At 35.0% G+C, this 18253-nt stretch overlaps 1 protein-coding gene across 3 annotated transcripts in view; it reads right to left on the bottom strand.

Moving 5' to 3' along the window:
- The window catches only part of PIEZO2 (piezo type mechanosensitive ion channel component 2), a 150447-nt gene that overhangs the window by 90235 nt on the left and 41959 nt on the right, over nt 1-18253 (bottom strand). For all 3 annotated transcript variants that reach the window (XM_070942381.1, XM_070942380.1, XM_070942379.1), the window contains exon 4: nt 5341-5503. In XM_070942381.1, coding sequence (XP_070798482.1) covers nt 5341-5503 — 163 coding nt within the window. The remainder of the gene's footprint in view (nt 1-5340; nt 5504-18253) is intronic.

Consider the following 18253-nt stretch of genomic DNA (forward strand, 5'->3'; position numbering starts at 1 on the left):
TTCCCCTCAGGATGCCGCTATATGGCATTGCATACCAAAACAACTAGACCACGGTGTCAAGCTTGTGGTGTCACGTTGCCATCATGTGATGTTTTGCAACATTTCTCCCATTTGCAGAGCTGGGGTGGACATGACCTGTGCATGATGCATCCGGCCCGTGGGCGCCAGTTTGACACCCCTGAACTAGACACAAAGACAGCTTTTTCTCTCACACCATCACTCTGCTGAACACCTAATTCCCACAGCACTGTCTTATGCCTCTTGCCTAAGGACATTTACCACCTGTAGAACGGCAGTATTGCTATTATCTTTCTCATATTTCCTATTACCTTCTCCTGTTGATATCTTACAAACTTTGTTCCTTGTATCTTATGATTTATGATAGTATAGTATAGTATAGTATAGTATAGTATAGTATAGTATAGTATAGTACAGTACAGTACAGTACAGTACAGTACAGAACAGAACAGAACAGAACAGAACAGAACAGAACAGAACAGAATAGAATTCTTTATTGGCCAAGTGTGATTGGACACACAAGGAATTTGTCTTTGGTGCATATGCTCTCAGTGTACATAAAGAAAAATAAAATACATTCATCAAGAATCATAAGATACAATGCAACAGATAGTCATAGTTTACTAATAAACAATCATCATACTAGGAAACAAATAAAACAATATAAATTGTAAAGATACAAGCAACATGGTTATAGTCATAAGAAGGAAGCGATAGGTAGTAGGAAGGATGAGAAGAATAATAGCAATACAGTCTTAGTAAATAATTTGACAGTATCTTATCATTTACATTTTATGATTTATCACTATGTAGTTTGTAGAGCTTATGCGCCAGAGACAAATTCCTTGTGTGTCCAATCACACTTGGCCAATAAAGTATATTCTATATTCTATTCAAGCATTCAGCATTTGACAATTTATATGTTTGAATTCTTTTTCACTGCATGTTATGATACAAAATGTGTATTGAGCAACTTATTTGAAGAATTGTATTTTTTGTAGTTACCTCACAAGATCCCCCAAAATTTCTCAATGTTCATGCTATTTAATACATAACAAATAGGTCAGGGAAATTTTAAAGATGCTGACATTGGGCACCCTTTAAAAAATGACTCTTTGAAAAGAACTCTCACTGAGCAATTTGGGTCATGGAAAAGGTTTTGTTTTGTTTTTACTTATAAAAAGCTTATTATAAATGTAAACAACTTTGTGGAAGTTTATTCAATCATATACACACATTTCAAAGGATATAATATTTGCTGAGTAATAACAATGTAGATATGGCATGTGATAAATATCTAATTTGATCCACATCTACTCAGAAGTCCAAAAGGATTCAGGCTTTAAGACTGCCATTTTAATGCTTTTTTTTTTTTTTTTTTACTAAGCTCATTTAGGTTAAGTCTCAAAGCCCATCACTCAACATCATTTTTTAAAAACTGTCAAATTCAGATAAAGTCCAGGCCGGAAGATCACAGCTACCACAGCAGCTGTAACTGCTACTATTATATTTTGAGCCAGAATGTCCATTAGTTACATTTTAGTATGATTTATTAACATCCAGCTTTTAAATGTTTCCTCTGTGAGACATACATACACACACACAAATGCACCATTGTGCTAAAATAATATTGTACTGTAGAACTTATTGACACAAACACCAACAGGGGGTCCCCAGTCAGAATCAAAATCCATTCTTGTAATTTGTAAAGTATTACAAATTGTTCATGTACAAACATATTCCAAAATAATGGCTGGAACTTATAACAGTCTTGCTGTTATAGTGCATTATATAGTGTACTATAATTATTAACTGTTTTTGCTTTTATATCTTAACTGCTTTAAAAATTTTGTTCTTAATTAATAACACATAAATAATAATTAGAGTATCATATGTTATATTAATGTCACAATACTGGTAAGCTTCTATACAATGTCTTTATGAGGATGCAAGACAAATTGTTTGCTTTAAAAAATATAAATTAGTTTCTTTCCAGGAGGAATATGAACTGAATCTTTAAAAGCCTTTATTTATAATAATTTGCTTTAGATATTAGGTGTAAACTTACTATCTACCTAACAAGAATGCACAAAGTCTGTGAACACAGCACTGTATACATCCAAACTATCAGGCTGTTTCATTGAAAATTTAATATATTGATGGATTTTTTTCCATAAAATCTCTGTTGGTCTAGGACCAATACAGCTTTGAGAGTTTGTTGGATGATTTTGGATCACCAAGTCTTTTCAGTCCAACTCCTGGATAGAATTCTGCAGTGCAGCAATGACATTCAGGCACTACAATGATATTCTGTGATGACATTTTTCAACACTTTACCAACTCTGGATAGTTACATCAATTTCTTACATAGCTAGAAGATTAACTGAAAATATTTGAAAAGCATGGAAAATATGTTATGTGGGCACTTATTAATTAGGAATTTAAGCTGAGTGTCTCATTTTGAGAATTTGGAAGTCTCTCTCTTCCCATGTGAGTTTTGAGCAAAGCACATTGTTTTTCAGTATATGTTCCCTCTCTATGGAATAACCTACCCCCAGATATATAGAGGACATTTAGGAAGGCAGCCATAACGGAGCTCTTCAGCAGAATGGCCAATTTTGTTTTTTGGGGTCTTTATGTTAGTTTGCTTATTGGTACACCAGGATAAGTTAGATCTGCACTGCTTTTAGATATGTTGTGTGTATACTTGTAAACTGCTGAAAGTCCATGCCGAGTCAGCAATAGATAAATAATGAAAATGTCATTCATTGTTCAATGGTTCTTTTTTAACATTCAGAATTGTCAGTTGATGTTGGTTTTTTTACAGAATTAGATGGGCATTGCCCTTAGGGTGCATGAATACAGAGAAGTGATTATCAACTTCTTCCTGAAAAAGGATCTTTGTCTCTGTAAATATCTCCCAGAGGAGCCTGACACAAGTGCTGGAGTGTTTCACTTCCCCTCACATTGTGTTCTGAAATAATACAGAAAGAAACTGAATATGATGTTTATGAAACTGCTTAAAGACACCTACTACCTCCAGCTCTGTTTGCAGATTCCCACCTGCCTTCCCAAATTTAGCAGCAGCGTTGTAAATCAGAAATGAAGGAAGAGTCTCCCAAATAGTACTGCATTAGCAGCCTTTAATGCATGTTCATTTCAGAACCCAAAATCAATTAAGGCCAACCATAGGATGCAGGGCATACATTAATGCCAAACCAAAATGCAATATTTATCAGTTCTACATCCTTACCTAGTGGAACAGCTTTTGAAGGACAAACTGAAACAAAACACTCCTTTGTGATTCTTTAACAAGCTTTTTAGAAATAACGAAATTCCATTATGGAATTATATAATTCAGCATTTGAACTAAGTGCGTTTTTCTACAATATTGTATAGGGCTATACTACGAAGACACCTGTACTAGTCAGATAATTGAATAGTTTTGTGCTCAGAAAAGAACAATGTCTACACATGTTCATCATTTGCTCTGTAACAGAGAGCAGAAGCAAATGCATGAAAAGTATGAAGGCTTTATTCTCTGTACATATGTTATTTCATTACTGCTGTCTAACCTCATTTCTTAGGCAAATTGCATCCCAAAGGGAAAAGGGACCGGGGTGGTAAAGTACTTTAAAGTGTAATATGAATACATTGCAAAAGGCACTAGAGATATTCTCTCTGGCCTTGCTTTGCTCATGGAATTTGCTTCTCACCTATTGTCCCCTTGTTGGGAATCTCAGAATCTGAGGCATGAAATAACCCTTGACAGAATAAGCAAATAAACACACCAGGAAAATAATTTACATATTTACTTTTTTAACTGAAGAAACATTAATATCCTTCTGACAATATAAATAGGGCATTTTAAACTGAACGTGTGCCATATTATTGGACTGGTATTTGTAATACTTTTGAAATCCATGTGAGTAAAAGAATGTAGATATGGGAAATGTTAATGTTTTTATAGTTTCTCCATGTATTTCTTCATAGAAACAATTCCACTGAATCCTGTATTTCTATGTAAATACATATACGACTATAAATTTCTATTTACCCATTCTAAGACAATGGGTAAACTAATTTGCATGATTTTATAGTCCACCTTTACCAGGTTCTGATGTGTCTCAGCAACATCTGTCTCAACAACACTTTTGTAACTGACCCAGGGGTAAAATCCAGCAGGTTCTGACAGATTCTGGAGAACTGGTAGCAGAAATTTTGAGCAGTTCGGAGAACTGGCAAATACCACCTCTGGCTGGCCCAAGAGTAGGGTGGGAATGGAGATTTTGCAATATCCTTCTCCTGGAGTGGGGTGGGAATGGAGATTTTGCAGTACCCTTCCCCTGCCATGCCCACCAAGCCATGCCCACCAAGCCACGACACTCCCACCAAGCCATGCCTACAGAACCAGTAGTAAAAAAAATTTGGATTTCACCACTGAACTGACCTGTTACAAAATTTGGATAAGACCAAATTTCAAGTTAGCAGATTGTTTGGAAATTCTGAAAACTTGGAGATTCTGCAAATACAAGTAGTCCTTGCTTACTGACAGGCTCTCATGCTAAAGTTATGATGGTGTAAAAAAACAGCATTGCAAGCAGTCCTGACATTTATGACTGTCACAGTGTCCTGAAGTCACATAATCCCCATTTGGATGCTTTGTAACTAGTGTAAATTGATGTCCATCACAGTGTCCAACAGTCGTATGGTAGCTATTTGCATGCTTTCCAAATGGCTTGTAAAAAGCAGAGAATGGGGCCATGGCTTCCTTCTTGGGGCTGAGAGAATAAGAGCGAGTGGCCGCAGGTCTCCCTTCTGGCTTTGTATCCAAGGCAGGACTAGAACTCAGTTTCCTGGTTTCTAACCTGGTGCTTTAATCACTACACAAACTGGTCCATTTGACATGGCTTACATACTTGCATCAAATGTTATAATGTGACTTACATAAAATATATAATCATACCATTTGCACAATAATAGGTTGACTGCACTGTGATATTTTTTTTACATAACTGTGACTCCTGTGTAACAGACTCCTATGGTTGACATTTCTAAATAGGATAAGATGCCCTGTTTTTAAAGGAATTTCCTTTGAGAAATGCTAAAGAGATAGTAAAAAATGAAAACTATCTGCAGCAAAACCTATTCCCATATACGTGGGAAAGTACATAATTGGGAGTTGTAATACTTCAATTAGTATAATATTAATAATAAAGCATTTCCCCTTCAGCTGGAAAAGAAAATTACAAAGCCCATCCATAGTATCAGGCACACTAGGAAAATAAAAATAAAAATTAAAGAGTAATTATACACACATACCATGTCTTCATTTTCAAACTGTGCATTGTATTCTCCCAAATTTTCTTGTTCTGGCTTTTGAACAATGTTTCTGCACACAAGCCATGTGATCAGGCTAGCAATAAACATGAGAATATCAGGAACAAAAATCCGGATCCCATTGCCAGCATCTGCCCCTTTGACACTGTATGAAATTGAAGGAGAAAAAGAAAATTGGTTCTTTTTTAATTATTCAAACTAGTTTGACAACAACTAAAGGAAAAATATTTTGTATTTTGCAGCTATATCTTGGATTTCATTGTTTTTTTTTAAAGACCATAAATACAGCTGAAAACTAAACTTCTGGAGAAAGGAATAGCAGGCCACGTCATAGCTAAAGGAGAGGAGATGGCACTGTGATGAAGACTGATGGACCAACAGAGAATTACCAGATAAAGAGAGGATGAGAGAATTTCCATCTGGGCTCTGGACAGGTACTCCTCACAAGCAGACTGTAGAAAAGTAATCAACTCATGAATTGGAGCACCAGTTGAGGAGGGAGCAACATCAAATTCATAGCCACAATGGAGCCCATATCAATACTGGGTTTGTCAAACCTCACTTTCTAAAATCTCTTAAAAACATAATTAACTATGAGCTAACAGAGATCATCTGATCTTAATTAATTATCACACTAATTTAATAATTTAAGTTAAACTATCTTAAATGTCACTTATCATAACATGGATATGCAATAGGTCTATATTTAATAATAATAAGTACAAATGCATGCAAAGTCAGACATTGAGAAGACAGATAGCAAGTGCTGCTTCTGCAAAGAAGCTGAAGAAACAGTGGACCATCTGTTTAGCTGCTTCGAAACGATTGCACAGACTGACTACAAACAATCGTATGGTAGAGTAGCAACAATGGTGCATTGGAAGAACTGCAAGAAATACCATTTGCCTGCAAGCAAGAACTTGGAGAGAAAGTTATAGAAAATGAAGAAGCTAAAGTATTTTGGGATTTTAGATTTCAAACAAGCAGGCATTTGCTGCATAACATGCCAGACTTAAAAATTATTGATAAGAAAGACAAAGAAAATCTGGATAGTGGATGTGGCAGTACCTGGAGAAAGCAGACTAGAAGAGAATGAAGATTAACAAAATACCAAATACAAAGACCTGTAAATAGAAATAGAATGACTTGGCAAAAGAAAGCAAAGGTAGTACCAATAGTAATAGGCACCTTGGGTGGAATCACAAAATAATTAGGGCAGCACCCTCCACAACCTTTGCAGCCTGGCAAAGGGGAGGGAAAGGAGAACTGGGCTGTGCAAGCGGCAGGTCAGCACACACACACACATGTCAGGCCGGCATGCATGTGTCCAGCTCACACATCCATACAACTGCCCACCGGCCCATCACTTGCACAAGTTGAGCTGTGCATCCATTCTCTGGCCAGCCACTCGTGTGAACCAATTCTTAATAGGCCATAGCTTGACAGTGGGCCATAGCCCAGGGATTGGGGACCTCTGAACTAGAGCACTACTTGAACACCATCGGCACTGACAAATTCATTATTAGTCAATTGCAAAAAGCATCTTTAGTCAGAACAGCTTACCTCCTGTGACGGTATCTGTAGCACCATTAAACATACATGTCTGCCTATCCCAGGACCTTGGGAATGGCTTGGTAAGTGAACAAAAATGCCAAATCTAGTCTGAATATCTTGATGACTATGCAATGATTAATAATAATAGTATTTCCAGGCTTCCTGAATGTCTTTTGGGCTTCTGGCCTGATCCAGCAGACATTTTACAATATTATATCTTATATTATATCTTTTGATGCCAGCATCTGATTGTGTATAATTTGTGCTTTACTTGATGGTATGTATGGAAAGCCTAATTTTCAACATCTAACCTACACTTTCCAGTAAATGTCTGCTTTTCTCCCTTGATGGTATGTATGGAAAGCCTAATTTTCAGCATCTAACCTACACTTTCCAGTATATGTCTGCATTTCTCCCTTATTAATTTTCAAATACAGCATGTTATTTATTCTTCTCAAGGAATGTAAGATAACCAGCTGTCTCCACAACATTCCTTGTTAATTATCCGGAGGGAAAAATGATTTCTTCCTAGCAAAATAAATATAGTAGATTCCTGATATTTCAATATAGAAACTTTCATCAGCTGAAGCAAAATGTAGAAAAATATCATCATAGGATAAGAGGCATAACATAAAAACCACTTGGCATAGACTTTAGCAAACATAAAATTTCCAAGTCTCTTGAAGAGTATATAAAGCCTTAATAATCACATATCTTATTTTTTTTGGGCAGTTACACTGTACAGAAGAAAAAGCAGTTTGGCAAAGTGTTCACCAACATATCAACAACAGATTTGCCAAATATTTGCTTTCCAAATAGCATCATGAAGAATGCTGCTATTTAACCACATGCCAAAGTTAGTAGGCTCATTACCGATATAAAGCATGCAATATTTATGGGCCAATGCTGCAAATGAAAACCAAACTTGGGTCAAATATAAAAGTAGACCCTCCCCTCCATGCTGTTTCTTATGCCTCATTTATTTTCTATACAAGCCAAATTATGTTTTCAATGCATTGCCCAGGAATTAAAAAAAATATGTGAACCTCATGCTGAGCATCGATTGCTCTACAAGCAACATTCAAGAAGAGTTAGTATCAATCTTATTTTCAGTGGACCATCTCTAGCTATGCGCATAATTCTGTGTTTATTTAATTTTAATATGTCAGTAGAATGGCTGGAATAGTAAAAAAAAAAAAACAATCAGAAATAAAAACAAACCTTGTTGAATAATGTTTCATAAACTCAGGAAAAAGATCAGAAAAAGATCCAAAGAAATGCACTACCATTACTATTCCCTAAGAAGGTTTCCGAATGAGAGGGACAGCAGGTATGGTTAAGTCATAGAGGAGATCATTTAAACAGGCAACTCTTTCAGCTAAAACAGCTCCTATCAACCTAATGCCATCCAGATATGTTAGAGTACAATTCTCATTCTCAGCCAACATGACTAATGCGTATATTAGAAAGAATTTAAAGAATGCAAATATATTTTGCCTTTATACATGCTAATTAAAGCCCGAGGGTTGCATGTAATGAGCCACATAAAAAATTATGGCAGATTAGATATTCTTAATCTGCAGATTATGGCAGATTAGACATTCCTATTTATGGTGTATTATAAAACTTCACTGCTGAAAAATATTATGGATATAGGATGTCATATATTTGAGATGACATCGAAACCTGACACTTGCATCATGAATTTCCATGGAATTTCATGGCAATTTTAAGAAAAGAATTAAAAGCTAAGATTCCTGTACTCATTACATAAAAACAGCTCTACTTCTAAACAATTGTGAAGATAACTTTGGAAACTTGGAATCCTCATGCGTATCCTATCACCACTTTTATTAGCTGTAGACTGTTTTTTTGTATTGAAATATTTGGAAAGTATGAAAAGACAAAGGACAATTGAATTAAAATGTGTATGTATGTACCATACCATAACTGGATATGTACCATAACTATTGCAGTTCCCATTGAGCAAATAAAATTGTTCAGATGTCAATCCTATTTAATTTAATTTTCTACAAATGACTTTCCTTTTTCCCTCTCAATACAATATCCAAGCTATTAAAGTCAACTTATTAAACTTGGAACATTAATTCAAGCTATCAAAAGGTCAACAAAAGATTAACATCTAAACTATGCAATTTCGTTAGAACATAAATTCTGTCCTTCAGGATGGGAAAATCACCTACACACTATTATTGAGTAAGGTGATTAGAATACGTTTTAGATTTCTAGACTTATATTCTTTGCCAAAATCATATAAAAATAATTTATAGATAGTACATGACTCCGGTGAGGGTGACTCCAGGAGGGAAGGAGGGAGGGAGGGAGAGAGAGAAGGAGGTAAGGAGGTAGGAGGAAAGGAAGGAAGGACTGCATTAATGAAGTCATATATTTTCAGCTATAATGGATGTCCAAGGATTCAAAAGCTCTAGAATTTAATGTTTATAAAAATGAGCAAAGAAACTATTATAAAATCAAAGTGGGCCACAGTTATGTTTGTTGGGTATTTTCACTGAAGATAACAATTACATAAAACTTAATAACTAATGATTTATATGCTGATCCTGGCAAATAATTTGATACCTTAGAGGAGGCAATTTATTCTCAGATGAATGGAATAATACCTTTTGGGGTTCAGAGACAGCAGAAAAAAAATCCCTTTGTTACATTTTCAAACAGGTTCATTCAAACCATATTTTTTTGAAGCATGACAAGATTTTATATTTTTCATCAATCAAATAAAATATGGTAAATAACTGCCTACTTGTTACACTCAGATATGGTAGGATGTGTATTATTTATAAACATTTTTAAAGTTGATAAATTACAGTTGAGATAAATGTTTAAGTAGTTCTTGAAATTGACTTTTTTGTATGATGCAAAATCATTTCATATTATGTTTTATACTATTTTAAAAAGAAGGAATAATGAAAAAGTACAGTTAGTTGATGTATAAATGTAATTACCAGCTTCCTCTAATATATAAGTTTTCAAAAGGGAAAGAGGAACACAGGAATTCACATCTGTGTAAGGCTACTAATATCTGGGTCAGCAGTTTTTAAAATTAAAGTACTAAGTACTGGAATCAGATACTTCTGTTCTTCCTCTTTTGTGGACATAACAGCAATTTAAAAAAAAATGCCCAGGAGCAGCCACAGTACTGAGTGCATCATCTATACACAGGAGCACTTTGATCCTGGGATGAAATAGAGGCGTAGAGGCAGTGGCAGCTCAGCTGAGCTGGCTGAAGCTTGAAAAGGATCATACCTGCTTGGAGAATGGCAAGGTAACCTTGGTAAGAAAGCCTGATAGGGTAATTGAGACTTTGAGAAATGGGTCTGGCATGGTAGGGTCTCCTTACCAGAATTCTGTCTATTTAATGACCCGTGATTCAAATTTAATGACCGCAACTGGGAAGGCCAGGATTGCAGTTATTGAGTGAAACAATCATGTGATGTCTCATTTAACAAAGACTTCACTCAACAACCAAGATTCCCATCTCAATTATGGTTGCAAATTAAGAACTACTTGTACATCTCTGCAGAACACAATCATACACTTGTTGCAAAAGATTTTTGAAGTTAAACTGCATGGGAGAAATTACATTCTCTTATTTCTGGAATTTAGCAGAAAAATATAAGCAAAGATCTGAAGTTAAAAAGCCTTTTAATTCAGCCATTTAGTAATTATAAGACCTTATTTGATACCAGGCCTAGATGGGAATTAGAAAGCAATTTGTCAGGAGTGAAAGAGTAGGATTACACGTTAAATTACAATTAAACCGATTTAATACTCATGCCTATGTACCAGGGGTGAAATCTACTTAGCTTCCTTACCGGTTCGGAAGCACACATACATGTCACATGTGTGCGCAGATCTTCTGTGCATGCGCAAACCTTCTGCACATGCGCAGAAAGTAAAAACCACATCACTTCCTGGTTAAAACTAGGAAGTAATGACACCTGGGCGGGTGGACAGAGCTTCGTTCCACCTTCGCTACCGGATCACCGAACCAACAGCCAAGATTGCTACAGGACTGGGCGATCCGGTCTGATTCGGGAGCATTTCCCCTGCTATGCACAGGAATCTAATCAACAAATGGTTAGCACTATTTAATGGAATTCAAGAGGGGTTGGACTCTAGGTTGTACAGATTCTAGGCTGAATCCTCTTTTGACTCCATCCCCAGACTCTGCCACTCCTAGTCCTACAAAACTGGGTACACAACCTAATTTCCGTTGAGTAACATTATTAAATGTTTGGAGAGAATCATAGACAGATGAATCCATCGTAAATCCATCATTAATGTAGTAATTGGATTTTTAATCTGCAAAAATGTATTTAATACATTGTTGTTGCACAAAATTCATTTTTCTAAATGTATAGTAAATGCATTTTTAAGCTATTTTGAGCCAAGCACTGCATTAAATCATTTACAATGTATAGCAAATAATTTCTGATTGGTATATTCATCATAGAAGTGCAAAAAAGATCAGTTTTTTTATCAGAATTCAGAAGACTTATTAAATTCATTAGATTATTTTGCTGGCTCCCAAATATCAGACAAAAACCTCAATCTCAAGCCCAAATATGGGTATGCTGTTACCATTTTTTTCTAGGGAAGCAAAGACAGGAATCTGTTAGCGTACAATTAATGTAAAGGGAATGAGGTTCAGAGATAATCGACTACGGTTATATTTATAAGGCATAAATGTAATATGAATTATTTCAAGAGCATTATACCATACTTGTCTAATAATAATGCTGCCAAGCATTATATATCTTTTTATCACAAGCCTTGGGTATATTGTGTAATAATCTCAGTATACAAATATATATTATCACTGTTTATTTTTTATGCTCTGTTGTCTCTTTATGATTTATTAATTAACTAAAGTATTTACAGTTTTTAAAATTCCGTCCCAATCTGGAGATTCTGGGTAATATGCAAAACAGTAAAGATATCAAATAATATTAAGAAAAAACTATCAAACCTCTTCATAAATAAGATGCCACTTACTTAAGTTTAAATTATTTATCTCTGGTTTTTAAATTGCAGCAAACAAACATTTTAATCATGTTCAACGGAGCACAAAAAATTCCTCAATGCCAAATTATAGTAATACAAATATAGAATCTCTTTAAATTTTAATTCTTGTATTAAACTACAAACTCTCTGAACCATTTCCTCTATGCTAAGAAATTAAATTGTAAATAAAAAAATACCACTATAGTTTTTATATATAAAAATACTATAGCTGCTGTTCTTGGCCAATACTGATATGAGAAGACTCTCAAGCCCCGAAGTGACAAGCCTCCGGTATTATGAATTCAGATGCATGATGATGTGGAAAAGAAAAGATAAGCAATATCCAATTAAGAAACAATCAACTTGTGGACAGTAATATTTCATTGAACTTTGATGAAAGACTCTATTTTTTTCAATCATAACTTCTTAACATGAGTTGCAATTGAGATGACAGATTGTTCTGACACATATAGTTGTTATGGAACCAGGACAGAGAACTTTTTTTTGAGCCATTAGGTTTACAGGCATATTAGGTGCTTCAACATTCTATACTTGCTTCTAATGGTATTGAAGTGCTTCATTCATTCTTTGTACAAACATATACTAATTTTGCAAAACTACAGAAAAAGAAAGTAAGCTGAGCATCATTTTCTGCTTTGCTGGAATGACTTCATTTTTTGCCTTGAAAAGTGTTTTATACAAGCTTTGATGAACTTCCTGTTTATATTCCTATAATCCCACTTGCTGTATTCATTTTCCCATGCAGGAATCTTTTCTGGTTGCTTCTGAATACATTCTGTCTCCATAGTTGCTTCACATGTCTTTTTAAATTATCATATGATTGTACAGCATCTTTAATACTAAAGTCTCCTGACTCATTTAGACATAAACTTTCCAGCATACTACAAAATCAGTTTTCTACAAAGGAAAGTTGAATTCAAATGTACATTGCATAGGCTATGGACTCAACTCTTAAAAGTGGAGAGTTACTGAAGTCCTTAAAATAGAAAGAGATTCATTTATTACTCATATTTCATTCAGCATATGATACCATATGCCTCTGGTGATCTCCTTTTGCTTAAATTAAGCCCAGTATTATATTATGCTTCTGCCATAAGTAGTTTACTTTAGATGGATATAATATGCTTTCAAGAAACATAGAAGTCCTGGTGAGATAATTACTTTTAATCTATAAAAAATGGTTATATTATGTATAAATGTAACATTAGATGCACAACTAATTTATACCACAGATGTTTCAGAAAAATGTACATTAATGGAATTTTGGTACAAAAAAGCATAATATATAGGATATCTGAATTCTGAAGCATTAACCTATACAGTCTAGTCTTGAAAAGGTATATTGGGAACTCATTAAATAGGTTATAAATGATGTTGTTAATCTCAAGAATCAGTTTCAGAGAACTGATTACTAAAAGGAAGATTGAAGTATTAAAAAGATTAAAGTAACATTATCAACAACAGCAAATAATTTACTTTTAGAAATTACAATAACAAAATGGAATAAAGGAAAAACACTGGAAAACAAAATGAAAATGGCCACTGAGAATAAACCAGTTAGCAACTAATTGCTTCAGTTATTGGGTTCAATCTGTTCTGATTCTCCTGCCTCAAAGAGGGCTCTACAAAAGGCCAGCAGAGTTAATCTGATTTGGGAGGGATGCTGTTCCAAACAGCAGGCATTGCCACAGAAAATAAATACTTCCTGGGTCTCTTCAAGTGGCACTCTTTAATTGATGAGACCTGGACCAATGTGGTGGGTAGAGACAATCAGATAAAAGCAGTCCGTGAAAAAGCATGGCCTCATGCCATGACAACCAGTACCTTGAATTGTACCTAGAAACTTATTAGAAACCAGTTCAGTAAAGAAAACAAAAGGTAACATAGGTGTACTGAAGCGTGATCATAACTGCTTCCACAGCCACATTCTACAACTTCTGAATGTTCTTCAAGGGCAGTCCAATGTAGAATGCATTGCAGCTATCCATTTAGGACGTTACCAAAGCATGAGTGATTATGGACAGCTTTTCCTGATCAAGGAAAGGGCATGATTGGTACACAACATAAAGTTGTTCAAACAAATCCTCTAGCCAGGACCTCCGCTCCTCAAAGGGTGAGGATGAGTCTGATTTGCTCTCCTTGTACTGTATACTTGTTGTGGCCCGCCAGTGGCCTGCGCGGATTGTTCTTGATCCCGATGAGGAGGAGGCTGGTGTGGTGCTGTGCCAGCAGCCTGTCCAGCCGGCACTCGAGTCGGACAGCGAGGAGGCTGAAGAAGATGTGGTGCCAGAGGCAGGGATTCAGTCAGGGGCTTCAGAACCTCCAGAGGCTCCTTTAAGTACAGAGGATGAAGAGGAGGAGCCTCTTCTCAATTCACGGGCGTGCAGAGCTGCCAAAAGGCAGGAGTGGTGCTCAGGAGGAAGTCTCCTCGAGAGTAAGGCTTGGGGCTAATTGGCCACTCCCTTAGCCTATTTAAGAAAGGACGCAGCTTGCAACAAGCTGCAGGAAACAACTTTAGTTCGCTAATCATCGTGTTTGGGATTTCTCTGCAACCTGGTTTCTGGGCTTTCTGCCAACTCCAGTAAGACTCTGACTATTTTATCTGTGGAATTCTGGCAGGCTTTTAAGAATGCTTATTAACAGCCGGCATTTGCTAAAACTGCGTTATTTGAGTAAACTAAGTTTTGTTCAGAGTTTGTGTGTGCTGTGTTCTTTGGGATCCGTAGCTGGGGCAGAACAATACTTGTTTAATATGTAAATAGTAAGTGTGCCTCTTTTGTAATGGATTGATTGCTTTGGAAGAGGACACTAGACATATCAGTCGAGAACCAACTCTTACACACCCCATTGTAATTCAAGAATTATGGTCTTAATATTTTTTACTGAGATGGCAATTTATAAGCAAGGTTTCTGTTGACTCAAGTTGAACTCCTGGTAAATTCATGAACATGTCCACAGTTTTCCTGGCTACAATGTAGTAGTAGTTTATATCTTCCCTTCCTCCCTTACAAGACCCGTGTGGAGTATACAGATATAATTGGAGAAATTTTATGTTTTCCTCATTCAATGCATATTATCACAGATTGAATTTCTCTCACTGCAGGAAATCCAACATTATTGTAACGACAGAGTTAGCATCAGAAACAGCTCTCTCCCCAAGGAAATTCACTTAAATTTCACTTAAAAATGTAGGTATCATATAACGTGTTGTTATAGAAACTAAATGTATATACAATGTTTTGAAAGAAATACATATGTCTAGAAAAATAAGTTACTAAAAAAAATGAATTTTGGTTTAGTTCCAAACTGAGGTTACTTGACATTCCTCTTATTTATTATTTATTTATAGATTTGATTCCCATTCCCTTTTATTATGCCCATAATCCTGAAACAACCTGATAGTATTAACATAATTTTTTTGCCTAAGGGGAAAAAAATAGAATTTTAAATGTATATTCCAGCTCTCTAAATTAATCTGAAGCCATATTTATGTTCTCAATGAACAGATTGATATAGATTTAACAACAATGGGATATTCATTGAATCCAAATAACCAGAGACTTTAATGTTAAGATTAATAGTAAAATGATTTAACAGATTAACAGAGTTGGAAGGGACCTTGTAGGTCTTCTAATCCAACCCCCCCGCCCAAGCAGGAGATCCTACACCAAATGGCAGACCAGTCTCTTCTTGAAAGCTTCCAGTGATGAAGCTCCCACAACTTCTGAAGGCAAGATTTCTGGATGATTAATTTGAGAACAGCTGTAGAAGTGCTTTTATAAAATTCTATATCCTCTCAATAACTTAGAATAAATACTGAAAGAAATTTGAGTATTCCTGCCAATTGTAAAATGCTACCAATAACTCTATATCCAAGTTATGATAATAGCAATGATAATGACCAGCATCCCAGCATCAATAAATACAAATTAGAATATAAAAATATTAATTTTATAAATACTAAAAATTGCATACTTAAACGATTTTTACAAGTGATAATTAACACATGAGGATTGCTGGAATGACGATTAAAAGAGAAACGTCTATAAATTATAGACATTTGCTGTCGACCTGGTGATAATTTTGAGAGATCCTTTGAAAGGAAAATGGCAAAATTAAAGGATTTGGGGGGTGTTAGCTGGTTTTAAAACAAATAAAGATGAAGATGTTAAGAAAGGATATGAAAATGGAAAAAAAAAAAACTGAAATTGATGGAAAATGCTTTTCAGATTGACAAAAAAGTTAAAATACTTGGTTATTGCTATGACTAACATGACTTGTATATCATAGTGGAATAATTCTGCTAAACCATGTGTGTAAATTAAGAAGGACATGTTAAGATGGGAAAAATTATAATTTATTTATTTATTATTTATTTATTAATTTAATTTGTATACTGCCCTTCTCCCAGAGGGGACTCAGGGCAGTGAACAGCCAAAATTAAAAAACATACAAATACAAAAGTTAAGATAATTAAAAAAGAATTAAATCATTAGCTTCCCAATTTAAAACCCCCAAATCCATAAAATTTAAAATCCCAATTAAAAACCCTTTAGGCTAGGCTGGCTTGGTGGAATAAAAACGTCTTCAGGACTTTACGGAAGGTACGGAATATTTGCCATTATTGGGGAGAATGTGATAAAAATGGATGTTTTGTCAAGAATGATGCTTTTGTTTCAAACAGTTATGACAAGTGATGTAACATTTAAACATGGCGGAAAAAAATATTTAGGTTTGTGTCAGGGAATTGCGCAGGAGGTATCCAAATGAAGTCAGAGATGCTGACATGAATTTGTAGTTTTATATAAATAAATATATTTTACATCTATATTTATAGCAGACAAGATTGTCAGGAAAACAGGAGCATCATGACGTATATCACAGAGCGCACAGGGCACCCAAAAGAAAAAGGTGGGAGAAAGGGAAATTTACAGGAGCCAGCACTCTCCAACCAATCAATTAAAACTGTGTGTTCTGGCTCACTGTACAACCCCACTGTTCCAGCTACTACATTTAAATATCTTAATGGTTTGTATGGCAAGAGAAGGAAATAGGGTTAAACATAAAAAATACTTCAAGATACAAAGAAATGAAAAGGACTAGGTCTACCTGATTGGAAATTCTATTTTGCAGCTTATTGCTTAGTCTGGATAAGTGAATTTGACTCAGAAGCAAGAGAGTTTTAGAGCATAACCTGGGGTTTGGATGGCCTATTTTCTATGGTATGATAGTATAATTTTAAGAATCATTATACTAGAAGTGCCATATGGGGAAAAAAATGGAACAAACTGTGTCTAAAAATTTCTCTGGGTGTCTCAGCCCAAGAACCCATGTTATCAAGCTATTTCCAGATATCCAAATGCATAAACTAGAAACAATTAATCCTTGGTGCCGTTGCTACAAAGGCTTCCTTTCTTTAAAAATGTGTATTAAGCACACATATTAAATTAAATGTGTAAGTGCACAGGGAATAATGCTATTTGTAGGAACAGGAACCTGTGTAAATCAATGAGGATAGTAATAGCAAATATAGCAAGAAGTAAAAGAGGACCAATCAATGTTGAGAGTAAATATAGAGGCTTATAAACAAAATTTGATTTCCCTTTAATTATTTCTTTTAAACCCATTTGTGAAACATTTACAAAGAGATCTGAATTATTGGGATCTGGATCTGAATGAATTCTCATTTGAAAGATCTCTTTAAGCAGGGGATTATCATGCAAGTCTGCTGAAATGGAGAATAATTCCTACAGTATTTTTTTGCCCTGTCTTTTCAAAATATATTGTCATCATATACACACATATCCCACCACTATATGTGAAAAAATTCCACATATAGGCAATGTTTACCTACTTCTTTTTAAGAATGTCTTTGTTTTAGTCTATTTGACTTTTGCTTACAAACTGAAGAAAAAAGCTCTGGTTTCAACATATTTAGCATTCAGCTATTTCTGTTCTGCCGTGCCATTTACTTGACCATAACAGTCTTAACCTTGTATTTTGATTTTGGACTGACTCTTAAAAGTTGAATCCTAGCAACGCTCCCTAGTTTTACAATATTTACATATTTGTTTTCATGGTAATTGAAAAATTGTTCAGTCATCTAAATGAAGCAAATAAATTTGTAAATAATCACTATTTAAATGATAGCATTGTATGATCAGGACATTTGGTAACATATGTAAGTAGTCGAAGGAGAATCAAAATAGTCTTAAAAAGTGCAAACTGAAAAAAAGATAAATTGAAGCTGAAATGTTGCTTAGTTGCAAAGAAG

The sequence above is a fragment of the Pituophis catenifer genome, unplaced genomic scaffold (genome assembly GCF_029215685.1).
Source record: "Pituophis catenifer annectens isolate HBS135680 unplaced genomic scaffold, rPitCat1.0.hap2 SCAF_3, whole genome shotgun sequence".
NCBI lineage: Eukaryota > Metazoa > Chordata > Lepidosauria > Squamata > Colubridae > Pituophis > Pituophis catenifer.